The sequence below is a fragment of the Agelaius tricolor genome, unplaced genomic scaffold, assembly GCF_023055355.1.
Source record: "Agelaius tricolor isolate 1412-34295 unplaced genomic scaffold, bAgeTri1.0.p SCAF_2, whole genome shotgun sequence".
Classification (NCBI taxonomy): domain Eukaryota; kingdom Metazoa; phylum Chordata; class Aves; order Passeriformes; family Icteridae; genus Agelaius; species Agelaius tricolor.
Window position 1 is genome coordinate 42,104,581 of NW_027269262.1, and position 18,140 is coordinate 42,122,720.

At 43.2% G+C, this 18,140-nt stretch overlaps 1 protein-coding gene across 4 annotated transcripts in view; it reads right to left on the reverse strand.

The window, feature by feature from the left end:
* Positions 1 to 2,412: 2,412 nt before the first annotated feature.
* Positions 2,413 to 18,140, reverse strand: part of LDLRAD4 (low density lipoprotein receptor class A domain containing 4) — a 286,905-nt gene continuing 271,177 nt past the window's right edge. For 3 of the 4 annotated variants that reach the window (XM_071456683.1, XM_071456693.1, XM_071456689.1), the window contains 2 exons: positions 16,003 to 16,056; positions 4,034 to 14,743 (listed from right to left, as the gene is read on the reverse strand). In XM_071456683.1, coding sequence (XP_071312784.1) covers positions 14,201 to 14,743; positions 16,003 to 16,056 — 597 coding nt within the window. In that variant the 3' untranslated portion in view covers positions 4,034 to 14,200. Of the gene's footprint in view, positions 3,176 to 4,033; positions 14,744 to 16,002; positions 16,057 to 18,140 lie in introns of those variants that run through there. The other variant, XM_071456688.1, reaches the window with a different exon arrangement.

The window sequence follows — 18,140 nt, forward strand, 5'->3', positions numbered from 1 at the left end:
GTGGATATGAGAGAACATGAGAGATCTCATGAGCAGTGATGCTGTACTTTCCCTTCAGCTGAACAGACTCTGCAGTAAGTGGTGCAGAGTCCCCTCAGCTGGCACTGTCAAGCACTTCCACCAGCACATTTACACCAGCTCTTTATCCAGCCACTGCCTGAGAGCCACCTTGGAGCACCTTTCCCCCAAAAACAGGTGCCTGCACACAGCTGTGGCCTCCAGCTACCTCCCAGATGTGGCAGCTGTGTTTCAATGCAGAAGGAGACCTTTGGATGAATTGTAGTGGAGAAAGGGAAATTTCTCAGCCTTGGCTAACTGATGACTAATGATATGGTTAGCTAAATACCTGAATAAAGTTTTTATCCTGGACTAGATTAGAAAAGCCATGAAAATAAAGAGAACACAGTGTCATTTTATAGAAGTGACCTCAAAGTTCTGCCTAATGTACTAACAGTGTATTTTCTATTGCTGGATTGCTGTGCACTAGCCCTCACACCTCTGCACAGCATGGGCCCACACACAGACAATCTTCTTCAAAAAAAGAAGCGCCAGTGCACAAGCAGCACTCAAGCTACAGCTGCAGTTTACTCTCGAGCACAGTTTCACTGCAGACAGGCACTTCACTTCTGTGCCCTGACAGGTGGGGATTTTAGTGCACCTGATGCCATTTCCCTGACAGAGCACCATTTTACAGTACAGTGCCTGATTGCCCTGGCATATGGCTGGAGATAGCATGCATATTATCTATAGGTATAAGATACAGCATGACTGTAGAAGGTGAGAGGGCCTGCATGCTGAGTACTTAATGCAGTTATCACTCAGCCACAGGGCTTTTCATGTTTGCCAATGCACCTCTCGCTGAAAGCTGTGACACCCAGTAGTGCACCTGTAACTTCCCAAAACAAACACAGTCAGTCACTATCAGCACCTTTGATCTGCAGAAGGAGGGGGGGTTAAAGAAACCAGACTGACTCTGCAGTCCCTCAGTCAAGCATTACCTGTTAGGCTTTTCCTGACAGTACATTAGTTGAAGTTACCTGCTCATCAACTTTTCCCCCAAGAGATATAAAGTTTGCAGCATAAGCAAATTTTATAGCACTTACAATCCTAACCTCATTGTCAGGAAAGAACTAGCTCCTATCCTTTTTGCTGTTGCCATAAACCCTACTGAGCAGTTATGCAAGCACACTTGTGCTTTTATATTTGACTTACATGTCTTCTTCACCAATAGTAAAGCCAACCAGGGCAAACTTGGCTCAGCTCATGAAATATTCACAGCACTGTAACACAATTACACGTGTATGCATATATACAGGGACATGTAATAAGTGGGAATGTTCTCACTGCTTTGAGATGAAAACCACTTTTTTTCTTTTCCCCTAAGAATTTCTTGCTGCCCAGGGTTAAATGTAGGTCAAGCTGTCTGAGCCCATGTCTGTGGCACACAGAGCAGGATTAAACTGGAATTTTCCACTCAACTCAACTGTCAATCACTATAATGTCTGCAAATGTTAAATTAAGCTGGAATGATCTGGTGTTGGCACTGACGGGGGGCTCAAGGGTGGCATTTTGGCCTCGGTGAAAAAGATGCCCTCTTTCTCTGAACAAGGGGTGGCTATGTCCTGGCTGCCTGCTCAAAGCCCTGCCAAACAAAAAATAGCTCTGTACAAGACAGTGGGATGTGTTGGAAGTGGGCAGAGAGAGGGACTGGGAATGGTGGCAGGGAAAGGTTATTCCCAGTATTGCCACAGGCTGCACTGAGACCTGGCATGTACTTCTTCATATGTTTCCTCATCTTTAAAATACTTCTGGCACCTTTCTGCTGCTGCTCTGCAACACACTTCAGAGTGGAAACCATTAAAGGATACAAAATACTTTGTCTGATTTACAGATTAGCCCCTTTTTTAAGGAGAGCCAGCCTTCAAATGTCCCCCTCTAGCCATAGCAGAGCATCCACAGGCTTAGCATGTGGCAGGTATCCCTGGGATGGATCATGCAGTCCTGCCAAAATAAACAATGTATTTAAGGCAACTTGGAACACCTAAGGCAAGCAGAAGTTTGCAGTTAAATAGTAAAAACTGCAGCATATAGCTTCCCCCTTATGTTTTGGGACATTCTGGGAACAAGTAGGGTTACTGACTATACAGGACACTGAGAAACTCAGCTCATCAATTTTACCACATGTAAAGAATTCAGTGTTTCAGCTCTAATCCCCATTCTCAGGCTCTCAGGAGCAATCATTTGGCAGCCAGTCTGGAGAAAAAAATGTAGAAAACAAGCAGAAAAAAAATCATGCAAGTTTTTAGTTTTCTTAATCAATGCTAGAGTTCTGCAAAAGCAGCACAATGCAAACTGCACAAAAAGCAGGGCATCGCCGCAGTAGAAGCGAGCTATTAGAAGAGGATTCAGCAGTGAGGGTTTTAAAATGTGCATTTTAATTAGAACTCACTTAAAGCACAACCGATCAAAACAGTGATAATGAGAGAAGCCTAATTAATTTTTGTCTAAGTAACGAAGTCTCATTACAGAGGGGTCTTTGGAAGAAAAGGGTTTGGGATGTTAAAACCAGGGTGTTTGTAATGAGACACAATACTGCTGGGAGCCTGGAAGCCAGACCTAGAGGTTTCACAGGACTGCAGCAGCCACTATATTAATCTTTCAGCAGAAAAAAAGTAACCCTACTGAGATGAGACATCCCATTTACAGCTGAGTTGCAACCATTGGCAGTGATATTAAAACACAATCAAACAGAATGGCATATTATAAACTAAATATAAATACAATTAAAACCAGATTAAGTAAAAGATCAAAGCAGGCTCAAAAAATGCAGTTTCCAGGGAGTTCAGGGTTCAGACAGTAGAGGAGGAGCAGAAGCTTGGAGATTTAGAGTACTTCTAAGGACTAAGGAACTAGCAATTTTCTAAATACTAAAGGAGAATTAAAATGCTGTAGATGGAGGAGAGCAATCTCAGGGTGGTTATAGGAAAAAAATATGATTACTTTTGACCCAAAAATAAGTACTGTAACATTTAAAGAACTAAGACATTTGAAAAGAACAGCAACAAGGGGAACCCCCCTGGTTCCTCTCTGATGGAATGTAAAAGCAGCTCCACAGCAGGCTGCCTGAAGTGGGATGGACCCTGGCTCCCACTGCAGACCTCCTCCTGGAAAAGACCTGCAAGAAAGCCCCAGGTTTGAAGTGTCAAACTCAGCATCACATCACAGCAACACAGACATCAAACTCCAGCAAGCACAGGTATAAAATATAAACCAAGAAAACTATGTTATTAATAATCATGCTAAATAAACCATCACTTTATACACAGAATGTACAGAAACTACCTGCTCTTTCCCAGTCTTGTTAAGCTTTAGTATGGCAAAGTGGTAGGTGCCAGCCATGGATAATTTGATCTCCCTTGCAAAGATCTGTATCACCAAAGACAAATCTTTGCAAAGGATCCTTTCATCTGTTTTTTTACTGAGAGCATCATCCCTCTCTTCATCCCATTACTGGACCACAACTGCTGTTTTTTAAGCACTGGCCAAAGCATGTCCCAGCTTTCTTAAACCGGGTTGTGAATCTCCCTCCCACAAGCCATATTTTGCACCTTCATTTTTTAAAGAAGTTTTGCAACTCAGTGCTTTGGGGGCACTGCTCATCCCCCCCTCCCTGCTGGTCAGTCGGCACTGCTGTGCCAGAGGCCGGCACCACCAGCAGGGCTTTAAATGAGATCGAGGTGGGGTTGTTGTCTGAAAGGAACTGAAACCACAAACTGGCTTAGATTAAGTGCCTAGACTGAACTCCAGTGTGTGACAGGCTGTCCCTGCTCCAGCCCATCCTATGGCAGAGGCAGGGCTGGAGCTGTCCCAGCATTAATCACCAGAGTGTGAGGGTTAGAAGGCAGATCTTAAACCCTCATCAGACACAGCAAGGGAAAGAGACAAGTACTTATTTTTACCAAAGTCACTCTAGTGTTCCAATGCTTTTTTGTTTTTTCACTACAAAGGGAAAATAAATCCAACAGGAGACAAATGCATTTAATAATTTTTAATAATTTTGTGCCATGGTTTAACCACAGCATATTAAGAACAAGCATAAAATCTGTATTTAAAACTAACAACAGCACTTAGAGCAACATCTTCCTTTAAAAGTATTGCAATAAACAGACCTTAGGTCTAAAAACTAGGACATCACCATTTGCTCAATTAAAAGAGTCAGATACACAACAGTTGAAATCTTTTTCTGTATATAACTGGGAGTTACGGTGGAAAATAAGCAACAAATTAATTGTGTTAAACACAAAATAAAATTTAAAAAAAATAAAAAGTAAAGCAAGCCAGGCTTGTCATAGCATCACATGAACAGCTATTGAGAAATTCCAATACAGTTGTAAAAAGACTTACTGTTCTTAATAGCTTTGTTTTACAACAATAAATTTTAAAAGAAAGATTAAATATTGTTGATAGTGCTGTACATATTTCAGAATAGCTTGAAAGAAAATGGACAAAAATAATAGATGTGTTGAAAATGTGATCTTGAAAGCCACAATGTTGGAAATACAAAAAAAAAATTAAAATCCATACAGCAATAAAGCATTTTACACTGTAAATTAACTAGCAAGAAACAACAAAGAAAGGGTAACACTCTAAAAACAGGCATTTGATGGTTAATTTTGAGTGTAACAGCCTGACTGATGTACATACCATCATGAAATGCTCTGAGCACAGCAGCATTGGGCAGTTGAGAGTTATACAAAGATAAAACCCCATCAACACTTGTGTAGTCTTTATATTATGAGTAGAAAAGCTTTGTTAAAGAATACTAAAGTGATTTTTTAAAAATTATTATTATTATTATTTTTGCTGTCCAGGTCTATGATGCCTGAGGCTCTCGTAACTTCTGCTCATAGTCCTTTTGAAATCTTGGCTGCCTGCTGTGCTTTGTGGTAAATGGAAAAGCGTGAACACAGCTGTGAATACACTTAATAGATAGATAGTCTGCTCTTTCCACTGCAGCTTCAAAGCAAATTAGTGCCTCTAAAAGAAGACATGCTCGTGTTTGGTCCACTCAATATGCATGTTTTGTTACAATAAATCCTACTCTAGATTCCTCCAGCAGGAGGTTTACTCTGTACAGTCTTCCTAGTGAAGGCCCGGGGTTTTTTGTTTGCTTCTCTTCCTTCATGCACAGAAGTGGTTCTGCAGTGCAAACAGAAACGTGAGGATGGCCAGGCAAGGCACACTTCCAAAACAATTACTCCACGCCCTGACAAACAATAAATGATTTAACAAGTGACAATCAGGAAATATGTGTATTTACCTATGGTACATGCTTACTGACAGAACAGCTCAACAAAGAGAAGAATGTGATGATACAAGCTACCTATAAGGGCACAATGATGCAGAACTGGCCATAAGAAACTTAACACACTTCTTTAAAACAAAAAAAAAGCCAAAACAACCATGGTCAACATTTAGATACAGGACTCCTGTGAGGGCTTTTAAAAAGATATTTACAGACAAAGGTGTAGATGCTTCAGGTTGACAGAGAAGCAGTGAAGGAGTGTGCCCCAAGGCACCATCCTCCAGCGTGACGGACGGGTTGAAAGCCCACTCAAATCAGAGGAAGCCCCACCACTGACTTCACTGGCCCCGGGTAAGGCCCCCTGAGTTTCAGCACAGCACTTTGCTAATCGTCTGAAAAACCGAACCAAAAGGCCATCTCAAACATCACCCAACACCTTGCTACCTTACATCTGTGGTTAAAGCCTGGCAAGTATAAAAAAGCTACATACAGACAGGAGCGTCTATGAAAGAGTAGTTGGCATCCATCTGTGAGAGGACGAGTCTGTCTCGGACTGTTAAACTTTTATATCACCTACTGTCCTGGGATAGTCAGAACTAACAGGTTAGAAAAATAAGTACAGCATCTGCAAGTCCCTACACTAGAACTTCATGGTGAGTTTTCCTGAGGTATTTGCTTTACCGAAGAGCGTGCGGGGCACGGGAATGGAGCGCCAAACACGGGGAGACACCGGGGGAGAACCAACAACCAACGGAGCCTGGCAAGAAGCTGAAGTGTAACATTACTTCACACACCACTTCCCCTACTGGGTTTGAACAGGTCTAAGCATTTCTCTGTAACCTTAAATATGAACCTGGGTAAGCCATTGCTGTCAGAAGCCAACACAGCAGCAGAGCTGCCAACTCAAAGCTCCCACTCAAACCCTGCATTTCAGCTCTCTACCATTGGGGCCACTCTTGTCCACCCTGCAAGAGCACAGGTCACCAGGGAATCCTTCCACACCCCAAGCCCAAGGACAGTCTGTAATGGCAGCATGGTGCACCAGCAGTGGGCACAGAGAACGGTTGGCTGTTGTCACAGAACTCTCATTGGCCTGGTTTTGATTTTGCAGGGATGGTTTGGGTCAGTTCCCACTTGTCTGAGCTTCATTTCAAATCTAGGATGTGATTAAAAAGGTTTGAAAGTTTTAGCCCATTTCTAAGTTAAAAAAAAAAAAAAGCTAATCAAGGATAGTAATAAATAATGTATCTGCTTGAGAAGTAGTAACTAATACTGGTCCAACTCAGCAATAGCAAGGCAACAACCAATATGAGAAGCATTTAGTTGCAAGGTTAAAGCTGTGGAGGTTTTGTTTGTTTTGTGGTTTTTTTCCTTTTTTTTTAAAGTGACACATTAAAAAAAAAAAAAAGAAGAAATCTTCACAGCAAAGATGCATCAAACGACTAATTGCTATACACAGGCTTGTCAAAAAGGATTTGTTTAACCTTTTTCCCTTATGATATTATATTGATATTTAATAGGAAAATAAAATACATAGACTTTTTGTCATTTGTATGCATTCATTTGCAAACTTTCTTACAAAAAAAGGACCAAGCACAGATTGGCATTCACAAAGTTTATGCCATTTTTTTGTGTTAAAATTGGTATCATCTGTACACTATCTTACAGTATTAACATCTATTTGTTTTCGTATGTTTGTTTGTTTGTTCTACCCATTGGGTAGGATATGTGCATAATATATTCAAGTTATACACAGCACCATACAAAGAAAAAAAAGAAACTAGAAAAAAAGACAGACAACTGAAAAAGCACCATTTTAAGTGAGGCACAACAAAGGTGGGAGTGTAAGGCCAGATGCAAAGCCCCCTGAAGTTGGCAAGAGTCTTCCTACCAACTTCAGCAGGCCTTGGATCAGGCCCTCTTGAGTGCAAGGGGATTCCTATTTGCTCAGACCTGAACATGAGGCACCTTAGTTGCTTACAAACTACTGACATGCAAACCTCCTCAAAATTATACCTAATAAGGATGTATTTAATTGATTAGTAAACCTACCATAGCAGACAGACAAGCACAAACCAAGGAGAGAAAGGAAGAAGAAAAGAGACAGCTTTGTCACCCACGAGATCCTACACACACCGTGTTGTTTCAGGAAGCTCACACACCAAACCACTTGAAACAGCAGCAGCAATATAGCAAAGAAAAAGCATCATCTCTGGCAGTAAATCACACTTCTGTCAGAGGGAAGGGGAAGTATATCTTCGTTACAGTTTTGTTTTTCTATCATTAATCAACATAAAAAGGTAAGCTCTTTTATAGCAAGAAAGCAACACTAGCAATACCCGGGTTGCTTGTGTTCAGTCTAAAAACAGAATTGACACCAGCAAGGCAGAAGTAAGAGCCAGGAGAGTCTGTGACACAAAATGGTCCTTGATCTTCCCTTTCAAAAGCAGGAGAATTGTACTGGGTGGTTACCAAAACAGCATTAGCATCCCTGAAATACATTTAAAGCCAATGACAATTTCAAGAAAACATCAGTAGGCCCTCCACTGCGTGTCTGTGGTACTAAAGAGTGCAGCAAAGCACTTCATCCAAACACCTACACTTCAGTTTGCTGGGAAGAGGCAATGCAGGTCTCAGGCTGGTTTTGGAGGATGAACTTAGTGGTGCAGCTTCTGTTTATTCCCCAGAACTGTACCAAGAAAACTACTCTTTTTTTTTTGCTGGTGCAAGTGTGCCCAACAGGGCTTTTGCCACCCCAAAAATGCAATCAGAGGTGGCTCAAAAGGTAATTTACATCTCTGATTAGTGAGGGTAGGCTGGCAAACAATATATTAACTAAAAAAAATCCTGCCGACATTTTCAGTCAGCATACTCTCAAAACCCTAAAGTTGAATTTCCTAATGAAACATACAGACCAGTTTTTGGACAGGAAACCTCTCTAAGTTCAACACATCCTCACAAGGGACTATTTCATGTTCTAAAAGGCCTCAGACAACTCAGTAAGACTGCCTCTTTCCAGGGACTGAAATGATTGACACATTTGGGGCTAGTGTAGGAGAAAAGTTGTAATTGTACTGGTTGGCAAGCAGGCAACACAGTGCAGAGAAAGACCAGATATGTGTAATTACATTATGTGCAACAGCCTTTATCTAAAAAGCAAGGATGTAATCAAAAACCAGACTTCATCTGAACCCACTGCACAGAAGGATCACTTGGTTCTCACCATCAGCTAGGTCTGAAAAACATGCTTATGAGATTTAGGGTACACTAAGTTTACTTTCTTTCTCTACATCAATACACGAGATCTGCATTGGGGTTATTTATCCCAAAGCACAACGATTTTTCAAAGCTCACCCAAAAGGAGAGAGAGCTGTTGGATGGAAGATGCATGAGCACACCAGGTCACAGGCAAGAACTGGTGCAGCAAGAAAGCCCCCTACTGATAAAAACATAGGTCATGACATTTACAGGACTGAAAAGCAAATACACCTCAGACTTCCTGCTGTTTGACAAATGACCTGCCATTGTTACTGAGAGCACAACACCGAGCCATTCAGCACTCCTGGAAGGTGATCATGGAATAGAAACTAGTACAGACAGAATCACAGGGACAAGTCTGCAAGCAGGTCTGCATATGCATGGACATGACTTAACTGTAATGACCAGAGAGAACCTGTGATAACCCTGAATACTTTCAAATGTGCCAGCAAGCCTATTGTTTATCCTTGGGGGGGGAAGAGGCAAAGAAAAATATTGATGTATATCTATTTTTTACACACTTGCTATTTTGTTTTCCTTTGCCTACAAAATCAGGTTACCTTAGCTACCATTAGCGCTCAGGGATAGAGTCAGAGAAAGGTCAGCAATCAATCCTCTCCAAAGCATTCAAACATTCCTTCCAGATTAGAGTGTCAGTTCTAAGGCCCAGTATCTCACTACCTGGCAGGGTTAGAAATGATCACCTCAGACAGCACTGTTCCAGACAGCCTCCACTCAGGGCTCTCCAGCAGGACAAGGATTTCTTCCCTATTGCAAAGAAGTGCATTCCTTAATAAACAATGCAATTCTGCTCCTTACCCTTCCCTGCACCTCATTCACAGAAAAAAACCAAGAACTCTCAATGACACTTCAAAAAAAATGTATCTGCACCAAGAACATTCTGGGATTTGGCACAACAAGCAGCTTCCAGCTGGGACAAACTGGCATAAGCAGTGGGCAAGCAGTAATAAAAGGTCAAATGAAGCACAGCTTCAGTCATGGCTCCTGCAGATTCCATGAGTGCAGGAACACAATCATCTTCCTCACTGGCCATCAGGAACTTGTACATGGGGCATATGCTTGAGTTGTCATACTCCCAAGGGAAATTCATGCTGTAATAAAGTCCCCTCAGCCCAAGACTGGCCTACATGCAGAGTCCATCAGTGACAAGACCAGGAGTAGCATAATTAGATCCTCCCTGATGAAAACATCCTATTATGCAAACTCCTTTGAATTCTGGACATGCCACACATGCCAGGAAAGGGATCTGAACACTGCACTGCTGGCTGGGTACCCCCCTTCCTATCTCTCACTCACATCTTTTAAGCAGCATCCCACTCAGTCTGCTTGTCCAGCACTGAGGCAAGCCCAAACACAATTGTTCTAAACATAGGTACAGAATTAGAGCTAAGTGCCAAGTGCTCCATTGGTAAACTGGGAGAGAAACAGGTTTTTTCCTTTGCTAAACCCCCTGCCTTTTCTAGCCCTGAAAGATCATACAAAACCACCAAAGATGGGGCATACTTAGCATCAGGAAGAGAGCCATGCCAAGACATGTAAGGGAAAAATTAGTCTTTGCAGTAGGACAGAGGTCACAAAACTTTATTTCATAAAGGTGCATTTAAAAGAAAAAAATAATCTTTTAACCTGAAAATTTCTAACGTGGGGACATCACTATTCTGAATTTTGGGAACATGAGTTACTGGGCAAAGTCAGAAGATGCAACCAGAATTCAGGCAAATATGATCCAGCACACAGAGAACACCACACACATACTATGTGGGTTTTGTGGTATGAGACACATACACCAGAAGATCAGTATGGAGGCAAAATCTACACAATTAATGCTACAGTGTTTGCAGAAATCTTTTATAATTTATACAAAATTTCACTGAGTGGCTCTGGGATACAGTCTATCAATTCTGGATATTTTCAAAGCTGGTCTTCCATAAATGCTTCATAGAATTACCTGCCTTCAGAGCTCACTCCCTAAGTCTATAAAGATTGATAGTGCTATCTAATTCTGGTACTTCTTTTGCCATTCTGTTCTGTTGTCAAGAGCAGATTTTCTACCAAGTCAATGGAAGAAAAAAATAGAAAAACAAAGCATTTCCATGTTACACTGTTGACTGCCTTTCCATTGGAGAGCACTAATATCCATCAAAAACCAGCCTATTTACTGCCAAGAGAGGCCCCAAAACAGAAGATTACAAGCTCACCTATAGCAAGTGAACTAGTCACTACACTCCCAGAGCTGAGAGTCAGCACATTACATGTGGGAAAGCAGAGCATGACCTTAAGCCATTAGAGTGTCCAAAGGAGGGCCCTGAGGGCGATGAAGGGTCCCAAGGGAAGCCATGAGGAGTGGCTGAGGTTACTTTCTTTGTCCAGCCCAGAGGAGACTGAGGGGAGAGCTCAGTGCAGTTACAACCTCCTCATGGGGAAAAGAAGAGGAGCAGGCACTGATCTCCTCACCCTGTTGACCGGTGACAGCATCCAAGGAAATGGCTGGAAGCTGTGCCAGGGGCAGTTTAGGTTGGGTATTAGGAAAAGATTCTTCCCTCAGAGGGTGGCTGGGCACTGGAACAGGCTCCCCCACAGCACCAGCCTGACAGAGTTCAAGAAGCATTTGGACAGTGCTCTCAGGCACATGGTGTGACTTCTGGGGATGGTTCTGTGCAGGGCCAGGAGCCAGATTCAATGATCCTGATGGGTCCCTTCCAGCTGAGCTTGTTCTATGATTCTAGGATGATTCTAGGATGAGAAAACAAAGATGCAAAAGGAGATGCAACTATTAAGTGAGCAAATACCAAGTTATTTTTAAAGCAAATACCAAGTTATTTTAAACAAAGTTCTAAAGCACTGGAAAAGGCAACATTTTTCCAGGCAGAAAAATTTTCTCATCCAAGAAAAATTAAGAGACAGCATACTGGACAATGTTAATGGGAAGTGCATAAATCTACTGGCATGCAGAGAGGGTAAAAGATACCAAAGGGCTGTTTTTAAAGAAAGAACGTTCCCAAGAGGCAACTTTGAAGGCAACTTCAAGGCTCACTCTGCTGAGATCCACACATGGAGAAAGTCAGTCTTCAAGCAGCCCAAGCCCAGGTGTGCTCTGCCCTGAAAATTGAGTTCCAGCTGTTCTCACCTCAAGGCTTGTCTAAACAATCCTCATTTAGGCAACAGCACAGTATCTGTGTAGGCACACACATTCTCTGGCTTAAAGGCTCACTCCTCAAGTGACAAAAGTCACTGAAGACCAAAACCAACATTTGCTGGCTTTGTCCTCTGGTTGGGTTTTGTTCGTTTGTTGTTTTTAACTAAGAATTATGTTTGTAGGTTCTTTGCAAAAATCTAATTTCACAGCTTTTATTCCCAGGAACCAGACAGTGGTGAGAGCCCCAGCTGACTGAAAGCCACCTAGTCATCTTCTAAACACCTGTACTGTGGGTCTGAGAGGAAAAAAAATAAGTGAACCCCACCATACAATCTCTATCTCTCCCTTCAATTAATACATACAATAAAAGGCAGCTTTACTCTGCATTACCAGCATGACTCAGACCAAAATAACAACTACAGAGACAAATGGGGCTGTGTATTCAGACTAACAGTTATACAAATGTTTTTAAACTAGAAAAAAATCAAATTAACTTATGAAGAAAACAAATCTACACTGAGGCCCAAAAGACAACACGCACGCAGACACACACATACACACAGTTTTGGCATTAAAACTCTGCATAGATCAAAGATGCACTTCAGTTATCAGAGTCCCTCGTGTACAGAAGTCCTGCAGAAATCCAGCTTCCAGCCATGGGACCAGGGCATTGATGCCCTTGGGGCACTCAGCAGCTGCTGCCCACAACCAAGCACAAGGCTCAGGAAAACAGAAAAAAGTGAAAGATCTTAAAGTGAAGAGGTCTATGACACACTCATACACCTATATATTAGAAACTATTCAAGCTAAGACTCTAAAGATTCTTACTTTTAAGTCCATTTCCAAAATGCATTTTAAGTGCAATTTGTGCTTTTTCATGTGCTTGTGATGCCACTATCACCTTCTGCCATCAACTGAATTCCGGCACCGCGCGTGCTTCCACACGGGAACAGCCAGTGGAGAAATACCCCAGATGCCACAACACAGGCAGGGAACACTTCCCAACTACTCTCCAGGCCAGTATAGCAAAAATCAGGGCTTACAGACACTTGGTGAACCCATGAGTCACCTTTAGCCATGAGCACAGTCCTGCTGGCGTCACGCAGACATCAGGCACCCAAAGGGTTTCTGCAGCAGGGCCCAGAGCAAATTGGTGTGCAGGGAGAATTCCTGGTGCTCCCATGACCTTGCCAGGGATACTTCAGGAGCCAGCACCACTGCCACAAGTGCCCTTGGTACTGCTGCAAAAACACCACAGGGGGGGTTTTGCCACAAGGGCTCCCTTCACTTCAACAGGACAGACCTCCAGGACTGAACTTCAGCATCTGAAAGGATGAAACGGAGAGCGAAAACCACGACAGCCTCACATACTTGAACAGCGGAGCAGGGGAAAAAAATCCCACCCTGCATTTTCAAACCATTTATTGCATAATGTCATGATATGTGACTAAATACATTTCAGGCTACAGTGAGGACAGAAATCTCTAGCACAGTAAGTACTGGTGATACTGCATTAGGACAAGGAAAAGAATGGCAGCACTTAGAATCAATACAAATCAACGCATCTGGGAATTGTAGTTTTGCCATTTATGAAAGAAATCATCTACACTGCAAAACAGCTAAACCTTAAGTGATGGAAAATGCTGAGATTTCATATTTGCCTTCTTCCATCCAAAAGTCTCCAAGACACTTCACTGATACACTGTTATTTGAATGCAAATTATTGCAAAGACAAGCGTCCCTGTATTTTTTGAATTGTAAAAGTCAAGAGATGTTAGCCTAAGTCCTGTCCCCATCTTTTAGCAAACCCGGGGGGAGGGGGCAAACTCCTCCAGATTACTTCTAGGGCTCTATCATTATTCCACAGGTGAAACAACAACATATAGAAGAACTTCACATAAAACAGTTCCCTCATATATATTTTTTTTTAAAACAGTAAGATAGTGCAACTTTTTAAAACACATTTATCACAACACAAATTAATTCCTTGCATTCATCTAAGTTCTCAACTTTATACCTTGGCACACAGAACAGGAATTTTGTTTCATATTAAAAAAAAATTCACATCCTGGGAGAAAAAAAAAGCAGACTGGCCAATTCTTCCCCCATTTATCTAGCAAAACCACCTTCTTCCTTCTGCCATTCAGTGAGTATAAAACAGGCTGTACAAGCCTCATTTCTGTGCTAAGTTAACTTTTAGAATTAAATAATTGAAATAGTTTATTAAAAAAAAATAATATATCCCCCCCCCTTTCCCCTGAAACACTGCTCGTAGACAAACCGAATGGAAGTTTGTATTTCTTTCAATCTGCTTTGCATGCAATTCCCCTGAAAGGAATCAGAAACAAAGAACTGGTTTGCACGTTTGGTTTTACTCAGTTGTACCACGTAACAACACTGTGCACCGGAGCACGGGGCTCTTCCTCCACCGCCCTGCTGGGCTCTCCCGTCTTCAGTCCAAACGCACCTGGGCAGGTAACCTAGACCAGGTTCCCTGGCTTCCGGTCCTGGCCTTTGCTGGGGACTATTGTGCTCTCTGAATTGTTCTGCTGAAACTGAAGTCTGCTCCCCCTCTGCGAGGAAGGAGGCATGTTGCTGTGCTGGTGATGGAAAAAAGAGGAGCCTGGGTAATGGCCCATGACCTCGCTGTACGTCGGGGGTGGTCCTTCCATCCTTCCATTACTGCTATAGTTGGTTGCACTTATGCCCGAGTTGCTGCTGGGTGGGCAGGGACCCCCATTGTACATGGAGATGTCTATCAAGTCGCTATCAAAAATGGTTCGGTTGGGCGGCGCCCTGACGGATTCCCGGTTGAGCTCCATCTGCTGCTCGGGGTCCCGGAGCTGCAGCGTGCACGGGCCCTGGTACGGCGGCGGCTCTTCGCCGTCCGAGAGGGAGATGGTGGGAGGAAGGTCAATCTCATGCTGCATGTAAGGGTAGGTGGGCTGGAAGCGACTGAAACGGTCCCGCTGCATAAAGGATGGGGTGGTAAACCTGTCCCTGGACCTTGGGGCGTACATGATCTGAAACGGGAAGAGAGACACGCGTGACTCCACCGCCGCACCCAGCGCCTCAGCTGCTCCAGTCCTCACCCCGAACTGATAAAACACAGAATGCTTCTTTCTCCACCTGTCTTAGAGGTTAAACCCAGCAGATACCATGCACAAGCGCAGCCACATGCCTGCAGGTGAAGAGGAGGAGATGCAGGAAGGATCCGGCACACTCGAGAACAGCTGCACGAAGGAAGCCCAAGACCCCACACAGCTCCTTCTGACACTAAAACAAATTATTCTGTTTCTGAAACCAGGAAATTAATTCTCTCTAGTCTGGGTAATTGCCTAGCTCTACAACAATGCCCCAGTACTGAATTTCAGCTGCAGTCTAAGCTAAGCTTCCCCCTCCTACTCAGAGTTAATGCATCCCCAAAGAATTCAGATGGTCATTTCAGTACAATTTGTAAAGCCTCAGCATATCTCACGCCTTCACCATCAGAGTGTATCAGATGTCCTCCTCCCCCTCAGTTCTCAGCCAGAACTCAGCCTCTGGGGAGAACCTACAAAGCTTCTGCATTGTGATGGAAAGTATGTCCTTGGTATATTAAAATCCTGGAGAAGGACAGGCTTTACAAAAGGAAGCATTCAAGATACTCTGTGAGTGGTGTTGCTCCTCACTTGGTCTATCCCAGATCTGGACAGATACAGCAGCTTCTTAGATCTAGAGCTATCAAAATGCTCTTCTCTTTTTTGGATCCCTGCAGGGTCTTCAACCTCTGGCCTTCACAGATGCAGGGCCAACCACCAGGAAGGTCTGCTGCTGGTCACAGGACAGCTGGACTACTCAGAGCAATACACCCACAAATAACTGTATAGACAAGGAATCTGTGCTAGCTGGAAGAAGGGAGACACTGGCGATAGGATATGTGCTGTAAATCCAAGAAAAGTTCAGAGACAAGAGGAACTGGTCTCCCAGCTTCCAATGAATACTCAAATTACTGAGCCACTGTGGGAAAGAGACACACCTCCATCACTTACTTGCGAATGCCTACTATGACACAGGGAGTGCTGATGGAGATGAGGTGTCAGGTAGGCAAAATTTCATTCTTTTATGAAAAGGTCTCAGGAATTTATGAAATGTGTGTTAAGGCGGGCTTAGATGACGGTGTGAACTACACTGAAAAAGCTTCCTTTACAAAAAATAGATGCATGTTTTTGAAAGAACCAAATACGCGTTACAGGAAAAAAAAGAAAGCACTTGGTGAAGATAGTCAGAAATCTGTCAGTACCTCTGAAGCACCCTGGCGTGAAACCGAGCTTTCTGAAGGCCACAAGCACCCCTCCTGAAATGTGGAAGAAAAGAACAAAAAAAGAAAAATTAATAGATCACATCACCATTCTGGCTCATTATCACAGCTCTTACCAGCAATCATCTTCTAAGGACTGGCTGTCTCCAGGAGCTAAACAAGCAACATCCCACCCCTTTCTTTCCAAAACATGAGCAAAGAGCAGCTCTGCTCCCAGGCAAGTCAAGCTTGGTCCATTTTGCAAGTGCCAAGATGTCATCCACTGCACCCAGCCCCACAGGCCATAAGGATGCAGCAAGCTGGTGGTGTCTGAGAGAGTGTGGAAATGCATGGAGATGACAGGAGACGCCTCAGCACCTGTGTGCTGAGCAGGTACCTGTCACCTCCCAAACCAGCAAGGGTGGCAGGTCTGACAAAGGTCTGCCAGCCAGGATCCCGATTACACAGCACAGGCAAAACAGTTCACAACAAAACCTGGCGTCTGTAATCTCAGTGGAGTGACAGACACGCTAAACCCGGGGATAATCTGGTCAGAACTGCCAGTTGCCCAATTCCCACCACAAACAGCAGTTAAAGCAGCTGAGGTTTCAGCCACTTTTTCAACCACTTCTCCAACCACCTTCTCAGGTCAAAATATTTTCTCTCTCGCCCCTTGAAATGCTGTTCTGACACCGTACCAGCACTCAGGGCAGAATAAAGGGGTGAAGAACAGTATGTCAATAAGGGAAAATTGCTTAAGGTGTATCATTATTTTTCTTCTCAATTAATTGTTTGGAGTAGCAGTAACTCCCACAGCGAATTTATTTTATTGAAAAATTTTGAAGCAGAAAAGGACATATCAGAGCAGCTATAAAGCTCAGAACTTCAATTTTGGTGCACAAAGAGAAAATCAAAATATTGACAGTCATGACTATTTTCTTGATGTTAATTCAAGTTTTACATACATAAGAAATTTCAGGAACTGGAAGGAAAACGCATACTGTCCCCAAAAGCATTACCATGTATAGACTGCTTCCAAATCTTACTGTACTGCTTCTTCTCACCATAGCATCTTTCAACATATTTCAGAAGTAAAAATAGACCCAACTAGATGTTCATCATGACACTCAGAGACCAAATGCCGTCTGTGATCTTGTCAGGAGAGTCCACTGCAGAGAAAAGCTGCTCTAAGAGGACTCTCCCACAGGATTCAGCTGCTAAGGGAAATGCTCTGAATAGCAAAGCTGGTACACTTCTCTTCCGCAGCTTTAGAGAGCAAAGATAGAGAGAGGCTGACAATTGCAATTATTTACAACTTCCCCAAGTATTCCCCTTTGCAAAGACACAAAAGACAAATCTTATGCAGAGTCACTTATTTCAGTGCCTAGATGTGGTTCTGTCACTTAAGGAATTGTAACTGTGGAACTATATACATACATGTATATACACACACTTGTGCACACATTCCTTTCCATTCCTTCAGCACCCAGATGCCCTCATTTTGAAATATCTGAGGGTATGTTTGCACAATTAAAGGCTATCAGGTTATCAGCAGTTGACCCAACGGGCTCCAAACCCCTTGCAACTGTTTGTAAAACATATTAGTCAAAGCTAAAGTTCTCAATTAACTGCTCCTGAGTTACAGGCTCAGAAAAAAAGGCAAAACCAACAAGCCAACCCAGAAAGAAATAAAATCTACCTCCACCACTCATATCACTTAAACTCCCTTATGAAAAGGAGCTGCTGATGAGGATGTGGAAACAACTTCCATTCTAGGGCCCATCTCCCCAAAGGCAAGAGGGTAAGATGAGCTGAGAGAGATGGTGCAGCATATGGAGAAAAACTCCTTGCATGGAGATGGAACAGGACGTGCTCACTGAGCCAAGTCTCCCAGATCTGCTACCAGCCATGCCTAACAGAAATAACTTTTTAGAAGAGAGGAGTTGCCTGTTACTTCTACCACTGATGCCTGAATGCCAGAACAGTCAAAGGCCCTGCCTGGAGCACTGCAGCTGCTACAGGGATCCCACTGAGTAACCAGGGCACTGGGATAGTCACACCAAGGTGAGACCAAAGGAGCCCAAAGCTCTCCCCACTCTGGGATAACTACTTGAGAAGGTAAACAGCCTGGGATGCAGTTG